The 26,836-nt window shown below is 38.0% G+C and overlaps 1 protein-coding gene across 1 annotated transcript in view; it reads left to right on the plus strand.

The window, feature by feature from the left end:
* SLC26A8 (solute carrier family 26 member 8) overlaps positions 1-26,836 on the plus strand; it is a 71,273-nt gene that overhangs the window by 12,949 nt on the left and 31,488 nt on the right. Inside the window, exons 4-7 of the mRNA XM_036870320.1 lie at positions 10,025-10,141; positions 11,982-12,163; positions 21,391-21,555; positions 22,620-22,769. Of these exons, the coding sequence (XP_036726215.1) occupies positions 10,025-10,141; positions 11,982-12,163; positions 21,391-21,555; positions 22,620-22,769 (614 nt within the window). The remainder of the gene's footprint in view (positions 1-10,024; positions 10,142-11,981; positions 12,164-21,390; positions 21,556-22,619; positions 22,770-26,836) is intronic.

Consider the following 26,836-nt stretch of genomic DNA (forward strand, 5'->3'; position numbering starts at 1 on the left):
CTAACTTCTAACCCCCGGCAACCAGAGATCTCTTCTCCATCACCATAGTTCTGTCTTTTCGAGAATGTCATATAAATGGACTCATATAGTATGTAACTTCTGAAGGGTGGCTTCTTTAATTCAGCTTTATGCCTTTGAAATTAATGCAAACTGTTATGTGCATTGATAGCTTATTCCTTTTTATTGCAGAACAATATTCCATTATATGGCTATATCACAGTTTTTTGTCCATTCACTTATTGATGAACATTTTGTTTCCAGTTTTGGGCCATCACAGAGTTGCTGTGAACATTCATGCACAGGTTTTCGTTTGAAAATATTTTTCATTTCTCTAAGGTAAATAACCCAGGGGTGATATTGTTGGTTATATGGGAAGTGTATGTTTAACTTTGTAAGAAACTGCCACACTGTTTTTCCAGAGTGGCTGTACCTACCATTTTACATTCCCACCAGCAATGTATGAGAATTCTAGTTCCTCCATACCCTTGTCAACACTTGATATTGTCAGTATATTTAAATTAAGCTTTCTATTTTGAGTTAACTATAGATTCACATGAATTTGTAAGAAACCACAGAGAAGTCCTGTGTATCCCTTACCCACTTTCCTCAGTGGTAAATCTTGCAAAACTATAGATCAGTCTCACAATCAGGATGTTAACATTGATGCAGTCAAGATACAGAACATTTCTACCACCACAAGGATCCCTCATATTGCCCTTTTATAGTCACCCCCACTTGCTCCCTGCCCCCATCCCCTCCTTAATCCCTAGCAATCACTAATCTTTTCTTCATTTCTATAATGTTATCATTTCAAGAAAGTTACATAAATGGAGTCATACAGTGTGTAACCATTTGGTATTGGCTTTTTTCACTCATCATAATTCTCTGGAGATTCATCTAGGTTGTTGTGTATATCAGTAGTTTATTACTTTTTTTTTTTAAGTTTGTCCTGAGCACTTTAACTAGGGTCTGGCTTTTTTTTTTTTTAATTAATTAATTTATTTATTTATTTATGGCTGTGTTGGGTCTTCGTTGCTGCGCATGGGCCTTCTCCGGTTGCAGCAAGTGGGGGCCACTCCTCATTGCGGTGCGTGGGCCTCTTACTATCGCGGCCTCTCCTGCTGCGGAGCACGGGCTCCAGACGCGCAGGCTCAGTAGCTGTGGCTCACGGGCCTAGTTGCTCCGCGGCATGTGGGATACTCCCAGACCAGGGCTCGAACCCGTGTCCCCTGCATTGGCAGGCAGACTCTCAACCACTGCGCCACCAGGGAAGCCCAGTTTATTCCTTTTTATTTCTGAGTAGTATTCCATGGTATGGATATACCAAAGTTTGCTTAAAATTTCACCCTTGAAAGACATATGGATTGTTTGTAGTTTTTGGCTATTACAAATATAACTATTATGAACATCTGTATGTAGGTTAGTGAACATAGTCTTCATTTCTCTGGGATAAACGTCCAGGAGTGCAATTGTTGGGTTGTATAGTAGTTGGCATGTTTAGTTTTCTAAGAAACTGCCAAGCTATTTTCTAGAGTGGTTGTATCATTTTACATTCCTATTGGCAATGTATGAGTGATACAGTTGCTCTGCATCCTCACTACCATTTGGTGTAGTCACTAGTTTTTACTTTAGCCATTCTGATAGGTGTGTAGTGAGATCTCATTGTGGTTTCAGTTTGCATTTCCCTAATGGTTAATGATGTTTAATATCGTTTCATATGCTAATTCTCCATCTATACATTTTAATGAAATGGCTCTTCTTGTCTTTTGCTCATATCCTAACTGGACTGTTTTCATTTTTACTTTTGAGTTTTGAGAGTTATTTATATATTCTAGGTACTAGTCCTTTGTCTTTTGTGTTTGGCAAATATGTTCTCCCAGTCTGTAACTTGCCTTTTAATTCTCTTAACAGAGTATTTACAGAGCAGAATTACTAACTTTGATGAGGTCTACTTTTTGGTATCTGTTATTTTAGCCATTCTAAGAGATATGTAGTGGTATCTCATTGTGTTTTTAATTTGCATTTCCCTAATGGTTAATGAAGTTGAACATCTTTTCATGTTTTTATTTGCTGTCCTCCGATCCCCTTTGGCAAAGTGCCTGTTCAAGTTTTTTGCCCATTTTTTAATTGGAATTTTTTTCTTATTGTTAATTTTTGATAATTCTTTTTATATTCTGAGTACAAGTCCTTTGTCAGATATGTGATTTTCAAATATTTTCTCTCAGTCTGTAGCTTATCTTTTCATTCTCTTGACAGTATCTCTGGCAGAGCAAAAGGTTTTAATTTTGATAAAGTCCAATTTATCAATTTTTTTTCCTTTTATGGATTGTACTTTTCTTATCATATATAAAAGCTCTTCACTTAACCATCAGGTCACAAAGATTTTCTCCTATGTTTTCTTCTAAAAGTCTTACATTTTATGCTTTACTTTTAGAACTGATCCATTTTGAGTTAATCTTTAAATAAGTTGTGAAGTTTAGGTCAAGGTGTATTTTTTGCTGCATTTTTAAAGAAGACTGTTCTCCAATGAATTGTTTTTGAACTTTTGTCAGAGATCAAATAGCCATATTTTTGTGGGACTATTTCTGGACTCTATTCTCTTCCATTGATGTATATGTCTACCCCTTTCCCAATATCATGTGTCGATTATTGTATCTTTTTAGTGAGTCTTAAAATTGGGTAGTGTGATTCCTCCAATTTTGTTCTTTTTCGAAATTGTTTTAACTACTCATACAAATTTTAGAATCAGCTTGTCAATATCTACAAAAAATCCTTCTGAGATTTTGATAGCCATTGATTAAACTCATAGATTACTTTGAGGAGAATTGATATCTTATTATGTTGAGTTTCCACTCCATGATCACAGTATGTCTCTTCATTTATTTAGGTGTTGCTTTAATTTCTTTCATCAGCATTTGTAGTTTACAGCGTACAGATTCTGTATATATTTTGTTAGATTTATATCTAAGTATTTCATTTTGGAAGAGATATTGTATATGGTAATTAAAAACATTTTTGGTTTCCAGTTGTGCATTGTTTGCATATAGAAATACGATTGAATTTTGTGTGTTTACCTTGTATCCTGCAACTCACTTATTAGTTCTAAGAATCTTTTGTAGATTCCCTGAGACTTACTACATTGATAGTCATATCATATGTGAGTAGAGACAGTTATGTTTTCTTCCTTCTAATATGAATGGCTTTTATAACTTTTTCTTGCTTATTGTACTAGCTAAGACTTCCAGTATATGTTAAATAAGAGTGGTGAGAATAGACATTTTGCTTTGTTCCTGATCTCAGGGGAAAAGCATTCAGTCGTTCAACATTAAGTATGATGTTAGCTGTAGGGTTTTTGTAGGTGCCCTTTATTAGGTGGAGAAAGTTTGTATCTTTTCTAGTTTGCTGAGAATTTTTATCATAAGTGAATGTTGTATTTTGTCAAAGTTTTCCCTTTAGACTGGATTACATGAATTGATTTTAAAATATTGAACTAGCCTTGTATTCCCAGAATAAAGGAGTACCTTTTAAATTTTTCATATGGCAGCTACAAATCAAAATGATCCATTTGTATGGGTATATTCACTTCCAGGAAAGTATCAGAAAGTCTCTAGAGCATTCTTGTGGTGCTGAAATGAGAGACCTGAACTCTTGGCACTGATGCTTTGCCTGTGAGTCCCCTACTGACACCCACTTATCAAGCATCCTTCGTTTACGGTCAAAGTTTGAGGACATTTCTTTGCTAAATTTCCAAGTCATCAGTATAATTTCGTACCAAAATAAGAATGACATTAGGATGTATAAGTATACCTAGCATCCAGCACGGTATTTGGCACGTAGTAGGTACTCAAGATATTTGTTGAATAATGATTACATAACTGTGTGAATGAATGAATCCAAGCAACTCTTGCTGACTGACTAAGGGAATGTGTGTTATTTTAAGCAGTGTGAATAATGAAATAATTCGTAGTGTAAATAATTCAAAAGTTTTACTTATATTTAAACAGGTAGGACCTAACGACTTAATAATTTTCTTCAGATGAAACAAAAATACTGCATGATGAAAACCTTATTAAAAAGGTGCTGGCTCTTCCTTACAGTAGAATCCCAATTTACAAATGTGAAAGAAAGTAGAAAATCACCATTAGTGAAAAACTACAGTAATACTTATTGGAGATAAAATCCACTAACAGAGGTTAAAATTAGTGGGTAAAAGTTTGCAATCTATGTAACAGGATTTGCATAGTTTCAAAGTATCTTCCTCAAGATATTTATCAACTACTCCACTAATTTACAGTAGAGAACCTGGGAGAAACTACCTTAAACGAGTGATCAATGCTATCACCACCAATAGTAAGACATACGGAGATCAAAATCTTGTGATATCATGCACTAAAAAGGATACAATACCATTTCTGTAGTATTCGCATCAAAAATGTATAACCTTAGTATGATCATAAGGAACCTAAGCAACCCCAAACTGAGGGGCATTTGGCAAAATAGCTCATCTATTAATACTCTTCCAAAGTGTCAAAGTCAAGAAAGACAATTAAGACTGAGGAGCTATAACAGATTTTAGGACTAAGGAGAAATAACAACTAAATGGAGTAGGGAACTGTGAATAGAATCCTGGAACAGAAAAAGGAAATTAGGGGAAAAACTGTTGAAATTCAAGTAAAGTATTTAGTTAAATTTCTAATGTTAATTTCCTGATCCCAATAATTATACTATGATTATGTACAATGTTAACATTAGAGGAATCTAGGTAAGGTATATATGGAAATGCTCTATTATTTTTGTAGCTTTTCTGTAAGTCTAATATTAGTTCAACATTAAAAAAATTTTTAAGGTTTTGGAAAGTCTGGAGACTTGGTTTCTCTCTGTTTCTCCATGGCCTAAGATTAACTGAGACTTAGACCACTTAGTTCTCAGGCCGTTACCAAGTAATTCTCTTACCTTCCCTGCATTGGTGAGTTATTTGAAACCCTACATTTCAAAAGACTTTCTCCTCACACTACATGTTGCTTATCAAGAGTAAATAGGGCTATTCAGGGACTTCCCTGGTGGCGCAGTGGTTAAGAATCCTCCTGCCAATGCAGGGGACACAGGTTTGAGCCCTGGTCCGGGAAGATCCCACATTATGTGGAGCAACTAAGCACGTGCGCCACAACTACTGAGCATGCGCTCCAGAGCCCGTGAGCCACAACTACTGAGCCCGCGTGCCACAACTACTGAAGCCCGCGCACCTAGAGCCTGTGCTCTGCAACAAGAGAAGCCACCGCAATGAGAAGCCCACGCACCGCAACGAAGAGTAGCTCCTGCTCGCCGCAACTAGAGAAAGCCTGCGTGCAGCAGCAAAGACCCAATGCAGCCAAAAAAAAAAAGAGTAAATAGGGCTATTCGATATTATACTGGAACTCACAGGCAGTGTATTAAAGCAAGGAAAAAAAATATAAGGGTAAAGAATTGCAAAGCAAGAAATAAAACTTCATTCGTATATACATATATATTTTTAAAAGATCGTTTTGTGATCTCAGATTAACATCTTTATTCTTAAATTTATTTATTTATTTATTTATTTATTTATTTATTTATTTATTTATGGCTGTGTTGGGTCTTCGTTTCAGTACGAGGGCTTTCTCTAGTTGCGGCGAGCGGGGGCCACTCTTCATCGCGGTGCGTGGGCCTCTCACTGTCGCGGCCTCTCCTGTTGCGGAGCACAGGCTCCAGACGCGCAGGCTCAGTATTTGTGGCTCACGGGCCTAGTTGCTCCGCGGCATGTGGGATCTTCCCAGACTAGGGCTCGAACCCGTGTTCCCTGCATTGGCAGGCAGACTCTCAACCACTGCGCCACTAGGAAAGACCCATATATTTTTTTAATGTAGAAAATTCAAAAGAATCTACAGATAAATTAATAGAATTAATAAGATTTTATCAAAATTGCTGGATATAAGATGAGTAAATAAAAATCAATTACATTCCTTTATACCTGCAGGAAACAGAAAGTGAAAAAAAAATTTTAAATACCATTTACCAAAGCATAGTAAATACGAAGTAAGTTGTAATGAAACTAAGAAATGATGTGCAAGACCTCTATAGAGAAAAATATACAACTTTATTGAGAAATATTAATAAGGACCTAAATTAATTGAAAGATAGCATTTTCCAAGAATAGGCAAATTCTTTTGAAGAGCAACATGGGAGGATTTGCTCCTCCAGCTATCAAGACTGAATATAAAGTTATAATGTTTAAGATAATGTCCATCAAAAGTAGAAAGAATAAATAAGCATTCATATATACATATATTGGAATACACAGAAGGAAAATGAGCACTCTCAAGCAACTCACAGCAACATGGAAGATGCTTATATACATAATAATAAGAAAAATAAGCAGAATTAAAAATTGTGTACAGTGTAATTCCATTAATATAAAGTTCAAAAGTGGACAAACTAAACTATACTGTTTAGGGATATGTATACCAGTGGTAAAACTATAAAGAAAAGCAAAGAAATTATTATCACAAAAGTCAAAATAATGAATACCTCTGTGGGGAGGGATGGAGTTGTGATTAAAGATCTGGGTGGGGATAACATGGGTGTTTGTTTTATAAATATTTATTAAGCTCAACATCTATTTTAATGCACTTTCTATTTATATATTTCACAATAAAAATGAGGATTACTAAAAAAAATTTTTTAAAAATGGGGATTACTAAATTTATTACAAAACTATTACTAGACTAATTACTAAAAAAAGTAATTAAACAGTGTGGTGGACTTCTCTGGTGGCGCAGTGGTTGAGAATCCTCCTGCCAGTGTAGGGGACACGGGTTCGAGCCCTGATCCGGGAAGATCCCACAGGCCACAGAGCAACTAAGCCTGTATGCCACAACTACTGAGACTGAGCTCTAGAGCCCGTGAGTCACAACTACTGAGCCTGCGTGCCACGACTACTGAAGCACGCGCTCCTAGAGCCTGTGCTCTGCAACAAGAGAAGCCACCGCAATGAGAAGCCCGTGCAGCGCAACAGAGTAGCCCCTACTCGCCACAACTAGAGAAAGCCCACATGCTGCAACAAAGACCCAACACAGGCAAAAATAAATAAATAAATTTATAAAAAAACAAAACAGTGTGGTATTACAGACTTAGACAATTAGGCCAGTGGAACAGAAAAGGGCCACACATTTATATGTTGCATGGTTTGTATCAGGTGTGTCACTATAGAAACAGACTTTTAAAAAATTATGTGAAACAATTGAATACTTATATGAAAAAAATCAATTTGTAGACCTCTACCTCACAGCATACACAAAAATCTATTCCTTGTAGATTAAAGACCCAAATAGGAAAGATAAAACTATAAAGATTTTTTTGGAATAATATAGGAGAATATCTTCATCGTTGTGAGGTAGAAAATGTTTCTTAAACAAGACACAAAAAGCACTAGCCTAAAAGGAAATGACTGCTAAGTTGAATTAAGTAAAAGTTAAGAATTTCTGTTTATTCAAAGACATGATGAAGGTTGAAAAGCAAACCACAGAATACCCAACAAAGGACTTAAATCTATAATATATATATTCCTACATATCTGTAAGGAACTGCTAAGTAAAATTGATCAACATTATTGGTAATCAATGAAGTAGAAGTGGAAATTAACTACCTCATACACACTAAAATAAAAATTCTGACAGTATCATGTGCTAATACAGATGTAGATAATGGGAATTGTCATACGGTGTTGGTGGGAATGTAAATTGTACAACCATTTGGAAAACAGTTTGGCATATTCTGGTAAGTGCCCCAGCAGTTATGCTTCAGGGTATATCATCTTGAGGAATTTATACATCTGTGCACCTGGAATCATGTACAAGAATATTCATAGCAGTGTTGTTCATAATGGCCCCCAAACTGGAAACAAAGACAGGAGACTATGTAAGCCTGGAGACGAAGAGAATGGGGAAGTAGCTGCCTGGATCCTGATGGCTTTTTAGTTCTGTTTCCAGTCTCTGATGAGGCCCAACTGACCTTTGTCCTCTTTTAATAAATTTCCTATTTGGGGAATTCCTTTGTGGTCCAGTGGTTAGGACTCAGTGCTTTCTTTCACTGCCAGGGCCCGGGGTCAAGCCTGGGTTGAGGAACTAAGATCCCGCAAGCTGGGCAGTGCGGTCAAAAAGAATTCTTCTCCTCTTTTGCTCAAGCTGATTTGAGCGGGTTTTCTGTTACTTGCAGTCAACTGAGGCTTGCTTAGGGAAAATATGTAGAAGGGGAACCTATAAATTACAAAAGACTCAAGAGACATATCTACTAATGTGAGGACCTCATTTGATATAAACACAAAGATTGTAAAAGAAAGCACAACATCAACAACATCAACAAAACAAAACACAACATATGATAGCAAATAACTTTTTTAAAAGATCACCCCCAAACCCACCATACCTCTGGTTCAAGGTCTCTCATGAGGTGGCAGTCAAGCTGTCAGTTATCTCAAGGCTCTACTGAGGCTGGAGGATCAGCTTCCAGGCTCACCCGTGTTTGCTGGCAGGCCTGGGTTTCTCACCATGTGGGCCTCTACATGGGCTGCTTGAGTGTCCTCACAACACGGCTGCTGGTAGGACCATGTGTGGGGCCCAGTGCAAGGTGAAAATGCAGAGTCCCTAGTTCAGAAATTATCCAGAATTTCAAGATGGTCAGAGTAGAGCATTAAGCCAAGTGTGGAGGCTTTCTAAGCCCAGGGCACTATGTGATTGCATAGGTCACACACCCTTGAAGTCAACTCTGGCAGCTGATGACCTGAATGAAAGAGAGAGCCAGAGAGCAACCAAGACAGAAGCCACAGTCTTCTTGCAACCTAATCTCAAAAGTGACATCTTATCATTTTTGTTGTAGCCTATTTATTAGAAGTAAGTTATTTCACGCTTTAAGGGTGGAGCTCAAAAAAGGGCATGAATACCAATTAGCCATTGTAGATCATCTTAGAGGTGGTCTACCAGTACAACCATATAAGAGAAATCAGGGAAATTTGAATATTGACTGGATATTTGATGATGTTAAAGAACCATTAATAATTTCTTAGGTGTGACAATGGTATCGTACTCAAAAGAGGGTGTTTTTTTAAAAGATATATACTGAAAATATGTACAGATAAAATGATTTAGTGTTTTGGATTTGCCTCAAAATAATATGGGATGGGAGAGGAATGGGGGCATTGATGAAACAAAATTGGCCATGAGTTGACCATCGTTGAAGTGGGTGATGGGTACTTGGGGGTTCATTATACTCTATTTTTCAATAAGTTTAAACTTTTCCATTAAAAAAAGCTTTGCTCGTTTAAGGCAATAAATTGGCTCACCGGACTCATAACTGATTTCTGATGAGCACACTGGTATGATGTAAATTGAAGAGAGTCCCTCAGGGCAGGAGCTGTGGACTTGAGACATCAAAGGATGACACCATGCATGTTAATCCATTTGCCTCAAAATTTCCAAATTCTCATGGTGCTTCTTAGAAAAGAAAGTAAGTATTGAAGAAGGAGCTGAAGGAAGAGACTGGAGTGGTTGGCATATGGAAGAGAGACAACACATACCAACTTGGAGTCACATCAGTTAAGTGTGACAGTCCTTGCCTGTTCTCCAGCTTTTTCTCCAGCCCTGGAGGATTCCTAGGGCCTTCTTGTACTAGACTGAGGGTAAGAATGGGGCTGCTTCTGAGCTGTTGGAATTAAAGGTCTTATTGCTGTGATGTTTGCTTTCCATGATTTGCATGAAGGCCTCACAGTGAAAGGTGTTTAAGCCTATGATTTAGAATTGATGTGTAAAAGCTTGTGATAAAATAGGAAGAGAAGTTAGAAATCAAAGGAGATAATAAAAAGTACTAATTAAAGGCTGTATGCCAAGGGATTCTGTTACCATAGTCAGCTGTATACATGGGTCATTTTTATTTTAAATATTCTTTACAGTTTTTATTTCAGGTGACTTTTAAAAGCCAGGCTACCTTTGCTTACTTAAATTATCTTGCTTTTCAGGCCTGACGTTTGGTTTGCTGGCAAGGCAACTGATTCCTCCTCTCAATGTCTCTTATGCAGCTTTCTGTGCTTCAGTAATTTATGGAATTTTGGGATCATGTCATCAAATGTCCATTGGTGAGTTCAGTGCCGGAACCACAGGAGGTGGATGAAGTCTCCATCTCAATCATTTACTTATTGCTAAGGAACCCAAGCTAAAGCTATGTTTAAGGTAAAAAGAAAGGAGGCAGAAGATGGATATTCTATCCATAGGGTTAGCGTTCAGATTTTAGAAATTGAACACTTGTTTTGTGATATTATTAATGTCACCACCAGACAAACAGGCCAGCAAGCTATTAAAGTAATTATAGGACAAAAGGTACTTTTCTTGGTGAAATTACCACATGTTGGAATCTGACTATCCTCAACCTGGAAGATCCAGAAATGATTTTGCCAAAACTCCTAGAGTGGATCCACTTTTCAGCTATACCCATAATAACCCAAATCTGTGGACCTGATTTATAATAATCATGTCAGGGCTTCCCTGGTGGCTCAGTGGTTAGGAATCCGCCTGCTGCAGGAGACACGGGTTCGAGCCCTGGTCCGGGAAGATCCCACATGCCGCAGAGCAACTAAGCCCGTGTGCCACAACTACGGAGCCTGCACTCTAGAGCCCACGAGCCACAACTACTGAGCCCGTGTGCCACAAGTACTGAAGCCCACGTGCCTAGAGCCCGTGCTCTGCAACAAGAGAAGCCACCGCAATGAGAAGCCTGTGCACCGCAGCAAAGAGTAGCCCTTGCTCACCGCAACTAGAGAAAGCCTGCGTGCAGCAATGAAGACCCAATGCAGCCAAAAATAAATAAATAAATAAAATAAATTTATATAAAAAAATAATAACAATAATCATGTCAGATTATTAATTTACATTGAGAAAATGCTGTCATAGTAATCAAAGCACTCAAACCCACAGGATAAGCACTTTTCTTCCCTAAGTCAAAAGTCCATCTACTAATTTATAATTGGAAATGACTGTTACAGAGACCAGACTAGCTGAAGGTCATATAATTAGCACAATTACTTCCCCTAGGTGAACCTATACAGAAATCAAATCACAAAATGCCCTGAGAGTCTCAGAAGGGCATCGCCAACATTCACTCAGTAAAGTGCCTTTTTCTGAGCTTCCACATTGTATAACTGACCAAGCAACCAACATTGACCATTCTGTCACAGTTTTTCTCCAGGTGTGTTTGTATATTCAGTCCAGTTGCCATCCCATTCTGTTGAGTGCTCCTTTGCCTTTTTTAAGGACAATATTCCATATCTTTACTAAAATCTATTATGTGTTGATTTTACATTTGAACACTAAGAGAACTATTTTATTCCCATTTTTCCAAGTTCCCAGGGCACATTACAATCATTTCCAAATACTGATAACAAGGGCTACTAGAGTTTTGTTTCTGTTAGGTACTTTAAAGGTAAGATTTGCCTTTGCCTCCCTTATGTTGATAGTAAAAGTGAATGAAATTATATTTGAAATAGGTTTAGCTCCATGTCATTTTGCACCTATTAAATCCTTCATAAGTGTTAGGTATTATTTTTCTTCTTATTATTATTGATTAGCTTTGTTTTCTGATCCTTTCACCACCATCTCATTTTTTACCGTTTCTAAGAACAGGCACAGTGGCTGAGCCTGATATACATTTCTAGTCAATTTCTCTTTAATCCTACTCCATATGCCCATAACGCAAAGAGGTTAATACCTAGACCACCAAGATCTAAAACTTGTGAGTTGGTTACAGTACGTGGAGCCAGAGTTCTTTTCCCTGCTCTTTCTTATTTCTTGGTGGGCACTTTCAAATAAGAAAAGTTTGTCAGATCAAGGGCAAAACATCAGATCATGCCTTGTTTTTGTCAATATCTGTCAGTTTACCTGGACTTAAAACCTCACTTTCTGCCTAAACGTTTTCGTTCATAGGTACATTCTTCCTTGTGAGTGCTCTGACGATCAATGTCCTGAGGACGTACCCATTCAACAGTGGCCACCTAATACTGGGAACTTTCATCAAGGATGACTTTTCTAACCTCTCCTTCTTTGAGAACTATAACAAATCCTTGAGTGTGGTGGCATCCACAACTTTGCTGACTGGGATTATTCAGGTAGGACCTGAGTCTCTGAACCCCTGAAGAAGCAATAAATAAATAAAGGGTCTGCACGTGGACCCCTTCCTTTAATTGCTCCTGTTACCCATTGTGATATATCTGGAACTTAAGTGATTTAATTTTTCAAAAACTTATGGATCTTCTGGATAGGCTGTCTCCTCAGTAACAAAACTTCTCCCTCCTCTGAAATCTACCACATTGGTTTAGGATGAGATACTCAATATTCTCATCAGTCCTTAATACTCTAAGACTAAAGAAGGGTCCCAGGGACTGTGGCCTAGAGTTCTACACATGATTTCACGTTTTAAAAAATTTCTTTCTATTCTTTCAACAAGAATAGCATTCATGGGCTCACATACTATATTTTTGGTTAGTGAGCATTAGAGTCAGACCTGAAATCCTTTTTCTGTAATGACAGGACTCAGCTGATGGACAGTATCAATGACTTATTAAAATATCAAACCTTATTTTGGGCAGTGTCTTTAATTTCTTCTGAGAGTCTACCATCTGAAGTGTCACCCACTGAACTAAAGTCACATATTTCAGTTTTATTTCTCTTTCTTCTCAGCTAACCTGCTCTATAGCTAATTTTCACTGATTTCCCCTGAGACCATCTTTTATTAGGCAAGGACTTATTGGAAGCCTACAAAGGCAGGCTATTATGATAGGCTGACTCCAGCCCTGACACTTACCAGCTATGTGACTTACTTAAGTTATCTTACCTTCGTGGGCCTCAGTTTCCTCATGTTTAAAATGGGAATAATAATATTTGTATTGCAGAGTTCTTGTGAGGATTAAGTGAGAAAATGCATGCAAAGCATTCAGCCCAGAGCCTGTCAAATAGTAAGCATTAACAAATTATAATTACCAAGTATAGAGAAATGAAGTTGGTACTTTAATAGAGACCAAAAATTTTTTTTAAAAAGATATAATACCAAGCTTCCCTGATGGTGCAGTGATTGAGAGCCCGCCTGCCAATGCAGGGGATGTGGGTTCGTGCCCTGGTCCGGGAAGATCCCACATGCCGTGGAGCAGCTGGGCCCATGTGCCACAGCTGCTGAGCCTGTGCTCTAGAGCCTGCGAGCCACAACTACTGAGCCCACGTGCCACAACTATGAAAGCCCGTGTGCCTAGAACCCATGCTCTGCAACAAGAGAAGCCACCGCAATGAGAAGCCCGCGCACCACAACGAAGAGTAGCCCCCGCTTGCTGCGACTAGAGAAAGCCCGTGAGCAGCAATGAAGACCCAGTGCAGCCAAAAATAAATAAATAAAATAAATAAATTTATTTTAAAAAATAAAAATAAAAAGATATAATACCTGTGTTTAAAATATTCAATCTTGTAGGAGAAGACAAAATAACAGGCAGTAAGTCAGCAACCTATTAATTATCTAAGTGGCCTTGGCAAGTTCTTTCCCCTTTTTTGAGTGTCATTTTTTTTTCATGTAATAAAGGAGGAGATATTCCATTTACAGGAAGATGGAATATATGTACTTTTGCCTATTCCTCCTGCTAAGAACAACTAAAAACCTTGGAAAATTATATACAAAACAAACGTAAAAAGACTCTGAAAGGTGAAGAGAAGAAGACAAACTGGCTCAGACCCAAGGAACAACACAGTGGTGAGTTCCTTGGGTTTTCTTTTTTGCCTCATATAGCTCAAACTTGGTGCTGAAGAAGCCAGAAACCCAAAATGCCAACACGGGCTGACCAAAAAAAAAGCCCCAACAAAAGTCTGCTCTTTATAGCCACAGGACCAGGAAAGACTAGCAAGACTGAAAACTTCTACCCAATAACTGCTCTACTCCAGACAAACACCAAAAAAACCCCACAAAAAACAAACCTGTGGTGTCATCCCCACTCATGCCAGCAAAGGCCAAGCAGGGAGCTCAAACTTCCACCCTCACCCAGCTGTAATGAGGTAGCCACCCGGGGTATTGTCAGAGAAGGCCAAATAGGGAGTCAAGACTTTCATCTCCACTGGGCAGTAATAAGACACCCTTCCTACTCCTTGCTGGGGTGTATCAGAGAAAGCCTAGTGAAGGGTCAGGTCTTTCACCACAACACAGTATTAATGATGACAACCCCCTCTTCAGCCGTGTCAATGGAGGTGATGTAGGGAGAAATAAAGGCATTTCTGTCTCTCCCAGCCAGGATGGGAGGCCTAGTGGCGAGCCAGAACTTCCATCCCTTCCCAGCAAAAATGAAGAGTCCCTATTGCCTCAAGTGTCAGTGGATTTTGAGAGGAGAACCTGGACTTCTGCCTTACCAGGCAGTAACAAGGTGGCACTTTCCCCTTCCCCTGCCAGCACTTTATCAAAATAAGCTGGCTAAAACAGAAGGTTTAAACAAGATCCAGAGTCTTATAGCATAGTACACAAAATGTCAACAGTTAAACTGAAAATAACTTGTCATATCAAGAACCGAGAACATTTCAACTTAAATGAAGAAAGACAAGAAAAAGATGCCAGCACTGAGATGACAGAGCTATCAGAATTATCTGGCATAAATTATAAAGCAGCCATCCTAAAAATGCTTCAGCAACCAATTATGAACATGCTTGAAACAAGTGAAAAAATAGAAAGTCTTAAAAAGTAAATAGAAGATGTAAAGAAGAACCAAATGAAAATATTGGAGCTGAAAAATACAGTAACCAAAATTAAAAATTCAAAGGATGGGCTCAACAGCAAAATGGAGGAGACAGAGGAAAAAATCAATGAACTTGAAGACAGAACAATAGAAATTACCCAGTCCGAACAACAGAGAGAAAATAGACGGAAAAAAAAATTAGCAGAGCCTCAGGGACAAATGGGACTATAACAAAAGCTCTAAAATTTGTGTTGTAAGCATCCCAGAAAGGGAGGAGAAAAAAGATGGGGCTGAATTATTTGAAGAAATAATAGCTGAAAACTCCCCAAATTTGGCAAAAAATATAATCCTACGGATTTAGGAAGCTTGGAAAAACCCAAAGAAGATAAATCCATAGAAATCCACATCAAGACAAATCATAGTCAACCTGTTCTTTTTTTTCTTTTTTTAATTTTTGGCTGCATTGGGTCTTTGTTGCTGCACTCAGGCTTTCTCTAGTTGTGGTGAGTGGGGGCCACTCTTCATTGCGGTGCACGGGCTTCTCATTGCAGTGGCTTCTCTTGTTGTGGAGCACGAGCTCTAGGCATGTGGGCTTCAGTAGTTACGATTTGTGGGCTCAGCAGTTGTGCTGCGTGGGCTCAATAGTTGTGGCTTGCGAGCTCTAGAGTGCAGGCTCAGTAGTTGTGGTGCATGGGCTCAGTTCCTCCGTGGCATGTGGGATCTTCCCTGACCAGGGCTTGAACCCATGTCCCCTGCATTGGCAGGCAGATTCTTAACCACTGAGCCACCAGGGAAGTCCCCATAGTCAACTTCTGAAAACTAAAAACAAAGAAAAAAAGTCTTGAAAGCAGTGAGAGAAACACTTCACCTACAGGGGGAAAATAATTTAAATGACAGCAGATTTCTTGTTAGAAACCATGGAAACCAGAAGGAAATTGCACAATATTTTTTGTTTGCTGAAAGAACTGTCAATCCAAAATCACAGCCTCAGTGAAAATATCCTTCAAGAATGAAGGAGAGGGATTTCCCTGGTGGTGCAGTGGTTAAGAATCTGCCTGCCAATACAGGGGACACAGGTTTGAGCCCTGGTCTGGGAAGATCCCACATGCTGCAGAGCAACTAAGCCCATGCATCACAACTACTGAGCCTGTGCTCTAGAGCCCGCGAGCCACAACTACTGAGCCCACATGCCACAACTACTGAAGCCTGCATGCCTAGAGCCCATGCTCCACAACAAAGAGAAGCCACCACACCAATGAGAAGCCCACACACCGCAACAAAGAGTAGCCCCCACTCGCCACAATTAGAGAAAGCCCACATACAGCAATGAAGACCCAACACAGCCAAAAATAAATAAATTAATTTAAAAAAAAGAATGAAGGAGATATCAAGACATTCTCAGATGAAGCAAAACTAAGAGAATTTGTCACCAGCAAGACCTACCCTAAAAGAATGGCTAATGGAAGTTCTCTAAACAGAAAGGAAATGATACAAGAAGGCATCTTGGAACATCAAGAAGGAAGAAAGAACAATGGAAAAGGAAAAATATGGATAAATATGGTAGTTTTCCTTGCTTCTTGGGTTTTCTAAATTATGTTCAATGGTTGAAACAAAATTATAACACTGTCTGATGTGGTTCAAAATGCATATGGAAGAAATATTTAAAACAATTCTTTTATAAAAAATATAAAGGGAGAAAGTTTCTATAATTTGCTCAAACTCGTAAAATGTTTACACCGGTAGACTGTGATAAGTTATGCATATATAATGTAATACCTAGGACAACCACTTAACATCTATACAAAGAGATACACTCAGAAACACTATAGATAAATCAAAATGAAATTCTAAAAAATGTTCAAGTAACCAATGAAATAAGGAAAAATAAGAGTTGAAAAACAGAGAAAACAAACAGAAAAATGGCAGACTTAAGCCCTAACGTATTGACATTTACATTAAAGTTAGAGACTGACATATTTAGAAATATGCAGTCTACAAGAAACATCAAATATAATAATATAGACAGGTTGAAAGTAAAAAAATGGATAGGTAGATCATGCAAATATTAATCAAAGGAAAGCAGGATTGACTATATTAATATCAGATAAAGTAGACTTCAGAGCCAAGAAAATTACCAGAGGTAGAGAGGGACATTATATAATGATAAAAGTATCAGTCTACCAAGAAGACATAGCAATCCTACATATGTATGCACCAAACAACAGAGCTACAAAATATGTGAAGCAAAAACTGATATAACTGGAGAGGAGAAATAGAAAAATCCACAATTACAGCTGGAGACTTCAACACCCCTCGCTCAACAATTGATTGGACAACTAGACAGAAAATCAGCAAGCATATAATAAAATTCAAAATATCAACAACACCAATAGGATTTGAGACATTTACAGGATACTCCCACCAATAACAGCAGAATACACATTCTTTTCAACAACCCATGGAACATACAGCAAGATAGACTGTATCCTGAGCTATAAAACAAACCTCAATAAATTTAAAAGAATTGAAATCAAACAGTGTGTTCTCTGACCACAGTGGAATCAAACTAGAACTTAATAACAAAAAGTTAACAGGAAAGTCTCCAAATATCTGGATACTACTAAACAGCATACTTCTAAATAATCCATAAATCAGGTAGGAAATCTCAAGGGAAGTTTTGAAAAAATACATTGAAGTAGGGACTTCCCTGGTGGTGCAGTGGATAAGAATCTGCCTGCCAATGCATGGGACATGGGTTCAATCCCTGGCCCGGGAAGATCCCACATGCCGCGGAGCAACTAAGCCCGTGTGCCACAACTACTGAGCCTGTGCTCTAGGGCTGGCGAGCCACAACTACTGAGCCCACGTGCTGCAACTACTGAAGCCCACGCACCTAGAGCACATGCTCTGTAACAAGAAAAACCACCGCAATGAGAAGCCCGTGCACCGCAATGAAGAATAGGCCCCACTCGCCACAACTAGAGAAAGCCCGCGCGCAGCAACGAAGACCCAACGCAGCCAAAAATAAATAAAATTAAATCTTTAAAAAAAAATACCTTGGGCTTCCCTGGTGGCGCAGTGGTTGAGAATCTGCCTGCTAAGGCAGGGGACACGGGTTCGAGCCCTGGTCTGGGAAGATCCCACATGCCACGGAGCAACTAGGCCCGTGAGCCACAACTACTGAGCCTGCGCGTCTGGAGCCTGTGCTCCGCAATAAGAGAGGCCGCGATAGTGAGAGGCCCGCGCATCGTGATGAAGAGTGGTCCCCGCTTGCCGCAACTAGAGAAAGCCCTCGCACAGAAACGAAGATCCAACACAGCCATAAATAAATAAATAAATAAATTAAATTAAAAAAAAAAAAATACCTTGAAGTAAATGAAAATAAAACATACCAAAAATTTTGGAACACAGCTAAAGCAGTGCTGAAAAGGAAATTTATAGCACTAAAATGCATACAGTAGAATAAAGAAAATGTCTCAAATTAATAATACAAGCTCCCTCTTCAAAACCTAGAAAAATAAGAGCAAATTAAACCCAAAATAAGCAGAAGGAAGGAAATAATAAAGAGCAAAAATGAATGAAATTGGAAAGTTTACATACTGATGATTCCATTTATGTAAAATTGGAAAGTTTACATACTGATGATTCCATTTATGTAAAATTCTTGAAGTGACAAAATTATAGAAATGGAGAATAGATTAATTGTCGCCAGGGATTAAAGATGGCTAGAGGTCAGAGGATGGAGATTGGAGGTAGAGATGAGAGGTGAGAGGCTATTAAAGGACAGCAAGAGGGATCTTTGTGTTGATGGCATTATTTTGTAACTTGGTTGTACTGATGTCAGTATCCTAATTGTGGCATTGTATCAATACTATAGTTGTGCAAGATGTTATCATTGGGGTAACTGGGTACACTGGATCTCTGTGTGTTGCTTTTTTACAATTGCATGTCAATCTACAATTATTTAAAATAAAAAGTTTAAATTGAAAAAAAAAGTCTGAACTAGATACTAATATCTAACATTTATTGCTATATGCTGTCAATATTCAAAGCACTTTACATGTTTTATCTCATTTGATCCTCACAACACCCCCTGTATGAGGGTAGGTATTATTCTGGTACTTATTTTAAAGAAATAAAGGTATAAAGAGGTTAAGTGAATTGCCCAAGGTCACATAACCAGTACGATTCCAAACTGGGATTCAGGTTCAGTTTGTCTACCTCTAGAATCTGTGCACTAGATAATCTTAAAGTGCAAACTAGTGTTAATAAAAGTGAAGTGTTTGTTGTCAAAAGAATATGAAATGGGGACTTCCCTGGCAGTCCAGTTGTTAAGAGTCCACACTTCCACTGCAGAGGGCATGGGTTCGATCTCTGGTTGGGGAATTAATATCCCACATGATGCGCAGTGCGGCCAAAAAAAAAAAAAAAAAGAATATGAAGTGAAGGATTAACTTTTAGGTGGGATGGAGTTGTCTGGGAAGGAAACAACCATTTATTGAGGCTTTCCTTCATTCACCAAACATTTAGTACAGAACTTCCTCAGCTTATGATGGGGTTACATACTGATAAACCCATGGTCAGTTGAAAATACTGTAAGTCGAAAATACATTTAATACACCTAGCCTACCAAACATCATAGCTTAGCCTGGCCTACCTTAAACGTGCTCAGAGCACTTACATTAGACTACACTTGGACAAAATCATCTAACACATTATCTATTTTATAATAAAGTATTGAATATCTCATGTAATTTGTTGAATACTGTACTAAAGGTGAAAAACAGAATGGCTGTCTGAGTACAGAATAGTTATAAGTGTATCAGTTGTTTACCGTCATGATTGTTTGGCTGACTGGGAGCTGTCGCTCACTGGCACTGCCCAGCATCACGACAGAGTATCATACTGCATATGGCTAGCCCAGAAAAAAAAAATCGAAATTCAAAGTACGGTTTCTACTGAATGCATATGCTTTCGCACCATCGTAAAGTCGAAAAAAATGTTAGAACAATTGTAATTTGGGAACCATCTGTACTTGTTTTCAATAAGGGTGGCAGATAGGTTTCATGTCACAGACCAATTCTGACTGACAATTGATGCCTAGAAAATTACATTAACACCAGATTCTGATGCCACATCACAGCTGGGTAAGGAAGAGTTCTATGGTTAATTATAGATATTTGCCATTTACAAGGTGGAAGGAAGGGATGGCATGAAGAAAGAATGGTACATATTTGCATCTGTCACTATTTTCAGATTTGAGCTAAGTGTTTTACATGAATTATGTAGTGTAATCCATACAAAACACTGCATATTGGGTATTATTCATTCTATGGGTGAGGAAACTGAGGTTCGGAGAGTTTAATAAACTTGTCCAAACTCACTCAGGCAGTGAGCGGTAGAGCCAAGCATTGAAGCCAAGTTCTCCATCCCCAGGAATCATGCTGTTTACACCACACCTCCTGAAGAAGAGAAGTTTTATTGAGCTTTTGAAAGAGATGATAAACATGGATTGGCAAAGAGATGGCAGAGGGGTTTGGGCATAAGCACAGAAGTAAAAATCAGCCAGTCACACATATGACAGGAAGCACATTGGCCTGACTAGAGTAAAGGAGCATACTGGGCGGTAATGACAGGAGATTAAGGGAGACAAACTGCCCAGCTAACTGAAAGCTTTGAAACAAAAAGCTTTTAAAGCTAATAGATTTATTCTTCCAAGTTTGTTTTCTGAGAGTTCCTAGTGCAGTGGAAGATGAAGCAGTGACAATAGAAGACTTCACGACTTTTGTTTTTCTTTCCCCATCTTCTTCATTGGGTTGTGTCATTTTTCTTAACCTACCCTCTTAAGAGGGTTGGGGCTCACCCTCTATCCATAATTTTACAATTTTTTTTATTATAAAAGATGAACATGTATATTGCAAAAAATCTCAAATAATAAAAAAGTGTATAAATTACAAATATTGCCCCAAACTTTTAATCCCATACCCCAAAGGTAACTTCCGTTAATAGTTTGGCGTCTATCCTTTTAGATGCTTTGCTTGTTTATTACATAACATTTAAAAAATATATTTACATATATATGCATGTGTACATGTAAAATGCTATATCATACATGTATTTATGTACAATCCTGAAGACATAAATTCAGTTTAATCATTCTTCGTAAAGATAAGCGTCAAAGGCCCAAAAGTTTAAGCTGGAACCCAGTTTGCTTTAATATTTTCCTTTGCGAAAAGCTGCATTCCTCACAGGGATATTAACCTCTCATGAAGAGGGCTATCAAAGCTTCTAGTGAAAAGGGCTTTGAAAAGGCAAGGTCTTGTTCTGATCACTTTGTCACTGTTAACGCCACATCAAACAAGGTCAGTAGATTCTAGAGTAAGAACTTAAGCTTATGAACTCGTGAAGAAAGGAGTGTGGTCTTACGTCTGTAGGAAACCTCTGAATCAACCCCAAGGACCTACCTTAGCTCATCAATTTCAGTTGATTAGGGAAAGAGGAACCAAGAGTTATCAAAGGGGCCTAACTTAACTTTTTTGTTGGAACCCCTCTGGAGTTTGCCTAATTGGTGACATTGCTGGTTTGATGACATTCCTCCTCACTCTGGTTTTCTTTTCCATCTGAACCCCCTACAGCTATCAATGGGCATGTTAGGTTTTGGCTTCATTATCACTTACATTCCGGAGGCTGCAATCAGTGCTTACCTGGCTGCCACGGCACTACACATTATGCTGTCCCAGTTGACCTGCATCTTCGGGATTATGATTCGTTTCCATTCTGGTCCCATCTCCTTCTTCTATGTGAGTAATTTCTACCCTCACCTAGACTTACAAATGCCCCTCCCCTTGCCTCCAAAAAGAAGTAGACCCGAGTGGAGAGACTCCAGCATAGGCAGCTGGGTCAAGAGGGTCCTAGAGGGGCTTCCCTGGTGGCGCAGTGGTTGGGAATCTGCCTGCCAATGCAGGGGACACGGGTTCGAGCCCTGGTCCGGGAAGATCCCACATGCCGCGGAGCAACTGGGCCCGTGAGCCACAATTACTGAGCCTGCGCGTCTGGAGCCTGTGCTCTGCAACAAGAGAGGCCGCGATAGTGAGAGGCCCGCACACCGCGATGAAGAGTGGCCCCCACTTGCCGCAACTAGAGAAAGCCCTCGCACAGAAACGAAGACCCAACACAGCCATAAATAAATAAATTAATTAATTAATTAAAATTTAAAAAAACAAAAAGACAAAAAACTCCTGTCAGGAGGAGTTTTATTAAAAAAAAAGAAAAAGAGGGTCCTAGAAATAATTTCACCTCTTCTAGATTTACAGTCTTGATTAATTGCAGGTGCCAGCTGGACCATGTTCCCAGATGCATTAACCATTTCACCCCAGCCTTTTGAACCAACATGATTTATATTAAAATTTGGTCTTTGAGATACTGTATCTATCATACTTCTTCCCGTTACATGCCTCCTGAAAGACATATATCCTAAAACATAATATATACAGAATATAAAATGCAAAGTAGTCCCTGAATGCAAGAATGGCCTAGAAGCCAAGCTAAACATACATGGTCTGGGAAAATTGATAAAGAATAGGCTAATAAACAGAACTCCTGGGTCCTTTCCACTACACTGAAACATAGAAAGTGTATTATCTTCTTACTGGACGTTATAGTCTTTTAATATATTGTTTTCAATTAAAAAAATATGTATCCACCTACTTGCTCTCACTGTTCTAGTAATGCTCATAAAGAACTCTGTGCCCAGTGACACTGCCTAGAGACTTCTTTTTGAACTAATTTAGAAAGAGTGTCATTTTCTAGATTTAGGCAATTATTACATCCCTTTCTAAGCCTCTGTAATTTTGTTTTCTTTCAGAACATAATTAACTACTGTATAGGTCTCCCCAAAGCTAATTCCACCAGCATCTTACTATTTCTAACTGCTGTTGTTGCTCTGAGAATCAACAAATGTATCAGAATTTCCTACAATCAGTACCCCATCGAGTTTCCCATGGAAATTTTTCTGGTAGGTGTTTTCATTTTGTTTTGTTTTGTTTTGCTTTTTATTGGAGTATAGTTGCTTTACAATGTTGTGCTAGTTTCTGCTGTATAGCAAAGTGAATCAGTTATACGTATACATATATCCCCTCTTTTTAAGATTTCCTTCCCATTTAGGTCACCACAGAGCGCTGAGTAGAGTTCCCTGTGCTATACAGTAGGTTTTCATTAGTTGTCTATTTTATACATAGTAGTGTATATAAGTCAATCCCAATCTCCCAATTCATCCCACCCCCCCTTCCCCTGTTGGTATCCATAAGTTTGTTCTCTACATCTGTATCTATTTCTGCTTTGAAAACTGGTTCATCTGTACCATTTTTCTAGATTCCACATATATGTGTTAATATACCATATTTGTTTTTCTCTTTCTGACTTACTTCACTCTGTATGACAGTCTCTAGGTCTATCCACATCTCTGCAAATGGCACTATTTCATTCCTTTTTATGGCTGAGTAATATTCCATTGTATATATGTACCACATCTTCTTTATGCATTCCTCTGTGGATGGACATTCAGGTTGCTTCCATGTCCTGGCTATTGTAAGTAGTGCTGCAATGAACATTGGGGTACATGTATCTTTTTGAATTATGGTTTTCTCCAGGTATATACCCAGGAGTGGGATTGCTGGGTCATATGGTAATTCTATTTTTAGTTTTTTGAGGAACCTCCATACTGTTCTCCATAATGGTTGTACCAGTTTACATTCCCACCAACAGTGTAGGAGAGTTCCCTTTTCTCCACACCCTCTCCAGCATTTATTGTTTGTAGATTTTTTGATGATGGCCATTCTGACCAGTGTGAGGTGATACCTCACTGTAGTTTTGATTTGCATCTCTCTAATGATTAGTGATGTTGAGCATGTTTTCATGTGTTTGTTGGCCATCTGTATGTCTTCTTTGGAGAAATGTCTATTTAGGTCTTCTGCCCATTTTTTCATTGAGTTGTTTGTTTTTTTCGATATTGAGCTGCATGAGCTGTTTGTATATTTTGGAGATTAATCCCTTGATGGTTGCTTTGTTTGCAAATATTTTCTCCCATTCTCTTGGTTGTCTTTTTGTTTTGTTTATTGTTTCCTTTGCTGTGCAAAAGCTTTTAAGTTTCATTAGGTCCCATTTGTTTATTTTTGTTTTTATTTTCATTACTCTAGGAAGTGGGTCAAAAAATCTTGCAGCAATTTATGTCAAATTGTGTTTTGACATAATTTGACATTTGACAAATATGTCAAAGAGTATTCTGCCTATATTTTCCTCTAAGAGTTTTATAGTGTCCAGACTTACATTTAGGTCTTTAATCCATTTTGAGTTTATTTTTGTGTATGGTGTTAGGGAGTATTCTAATGTCATTCTTTTACATGTAGCTGTCCAGTTTTCCCAGCACCACTTATTGAAGAGACTGTCTTTTCTCCATTGTATATTCTTGCCTGCTTTGTCATAGATTAGGTGACCGAAGGTGCGTGGGTTTATCTCTGGGCTTTCTATCTTGTTCCATTGATCTATATTTCTGTTTTTGTGCCAGTACCATATTGTCTTGATTACTGTAGGTTTGTAGTATAGTCTGAAGTCAGGGAGTCTGATTCCTCCAGCTCCGTTTTTTTCCCTCAAGATTGCTTTGGCTATTTGGGATCTTTAGTGTTTCCATACAAATTGTAAAAATTTTTGTTCTAACTCTGGAAAATTGCCATTGGTAATTTGATAGGGATTGCATTGAACCTGTAGATTGCTTTGGGTAGTATAGTCATTTTCACAATATTGAGCCTTCCAATCCAAGAACATGGTATGTTTCTCCATCCGTTTGTGTTGTCTTTGATTTCTTTAATCAGTATCCTATAGTTTTCTGAGTACAGGTCTTTTGTCTCCTTAGGTAGGTTTATTCCTGGGTATTATTCTTTTTGTTGTGGTGGTAAATGGGATTGTTTCCTTAATTTCTCTTTCTGATCTTTCATTGTTAGTATATAGGAATGCAAGAGATTTCTGTGTATTGATTTTGTATCCTGCAACTTTACCAGATTCACTGATAAGCTCTAGTAGTTTTCTGGTGGCCTCCTGAGGATTTTCTGTGTATAGTATCAAGTCATCTGCAAACAGTGACAGTTTTACTTCTTCTTTTCCAATTTGGATTCCTTTTATTTCTTTTTCTTCTCTGATTGCCGTGACTAGGACTTCCAAAACTATGTTGAATAATAGTGGCGAGAGTGGACATCCTTGTCTTGTTCCTGATCTTAGAGGAAATGCTCTCAGTTTTTCACCTTGAGAATGATGTTTGCTGTGGGTTTGTCATATATGGCCTTTATTATGTTGAGGTAGGTTCCCTCTGTGCCCACTTTCTGGAGAGTTTTTATCATAAATGGGTGTTGAATTTTGTCAAAAGCTTTTTCTGCATCTATTGAGATGATTTTATGGTTTTTCTTCAATTTGTTAATATGATGTACCACACTGATTGATTTGCATATATTGAAGAATCCTTGCATCCCTGGGATAAATCCCACTTGATCATGGTGTATGATCCTTTTAATGTGTTGTTGGATTCTGTTTGCTTGTATTTTGTTTTAAGATTTTTGCATCTATGTTCATCAGTGATATTGGCCTGTAATTTTCTTTTTTTGTGATATCTTTGTCTGGTTTTGGTATCAGGGTGATGATGGCCTCATAGAATGAGCTTGGGAGTGTTCCTCCCTCTGCAATTTTTTGGAAGAGTTTGAGAAGGATAGGTGTTAGCTTTTCTCTAAATGCTTGATAGAATTCACCTGTGAAGCCATCTGGTCCTGGACTTTTATTTGTTGGAAGATTTTTAATCACAGTTTCAATTTCATTACTTGTGATTGGTCTGTTGATATTTTTTATTTCTTCCTGGTTCAGTCTTGGAAGCTTGTACCTTTCTAAGAATTTGTCCATTTCTTCCAGGCTGTCCATTTTATTGGCATAGAGTTGCTTGTAGTAGTCTCTTATGATCCTTTGTATTTCTGCAGTGTCAGTTGTTACTTTTCCTTTTTCATTTCTAATTTTTATTGATTTGAGTCCTCTCCCTTTTTTTTCTTGATGAGTCTGGCTAAAGGCTTATCAATTTTGTTTATCTTCTCAAAGAACCAGCTTTTAGTGTCATTGATCTTTGCTATTGTTTTCTTCATTTCTATTTCATGTATTTCTGCTCTGATCTTTATGATTTCTTTCCTTCTACTAACTTTGGGTTTTGTTTGTTCTTCTTTTTCTAGTTGTTTTAGGTGTAAGGTTATGTTGTTTATTTGAGATTTTTCTTGTTTCTTGACGTAGGATTGTATTACTATAAACTTCCCTCTTAGAATTTCTTTTGCTGCATCCCATATGTTTTGGGTCATCGTGTTTTCATTGTCATTTTTTTCTAGGTATTTTTTGATTTCCTCTTTGATTTCTTCCATGATCCATTGGTTATTTAGTAGCATATTGTTTAGCCTCCATGTGTTTGTGTTCTTTACAGTTTTTTTCCATAATTGATTTCTAATCTCATAGCGTTGTGGTTGGAAAAGATGCTTGATATGATTTCAATTTTCTTGAATTTACCAAGGCTTGATTTGTGACCCAAGATGTGATCTATCCTGGAGAATGTTCTGTGTACACTTGAGAAGAAAGGGTATTCTGCTGCTTTTGGATGGACTGTCCTATAAATATCAATTAAGTCTGTCTGGTCTAATGTGTCATTTAAGGCTTGTGTTTCCTTATTAATTTTCTGTCTGGATGATCTATCTTTTGGTGTAAGTGGGATGTTTCTGGTAAGTGTTTTGATACTCCAAACTCATGGTTCAGATCATTTAAAATACATATTTTTTAAATTAAATTAAAAGCAAGTAACCTCGGAAGGGAAATGTTCATAGGAGAATTGTAAAAATAATATTTTTAAAATGTATGTTGAATTGTGACAAAGCTGAATACATACATTTAGTTAGCTTATATTTTTTAAACATTCTTATTTTTCAAAGGACTTTCATCTGTTGCCTCTTTTTCATACTATTTGAAAAATAAGGGTTTTTTTTTTTCCCATTATGACAGTAATACAGGCTCATT

This window comes from Balaenoptera musculus, chromosome 11, assembly GCF_009873245.2.
Source record: "Balaenoptera musculus isolate JJ_BM4_2016_0621 chromosome 11, mBalMus1.pri.v3, whole genome shotgun sequence".
In the NCBI taxonomy this organism is placed as follows: Eukaryota; Metazoa; Chordata; class Mammalia; order Artiodactyla; family Balaenopteridae; genus Balaenoptera; species Balaenoptera musculus.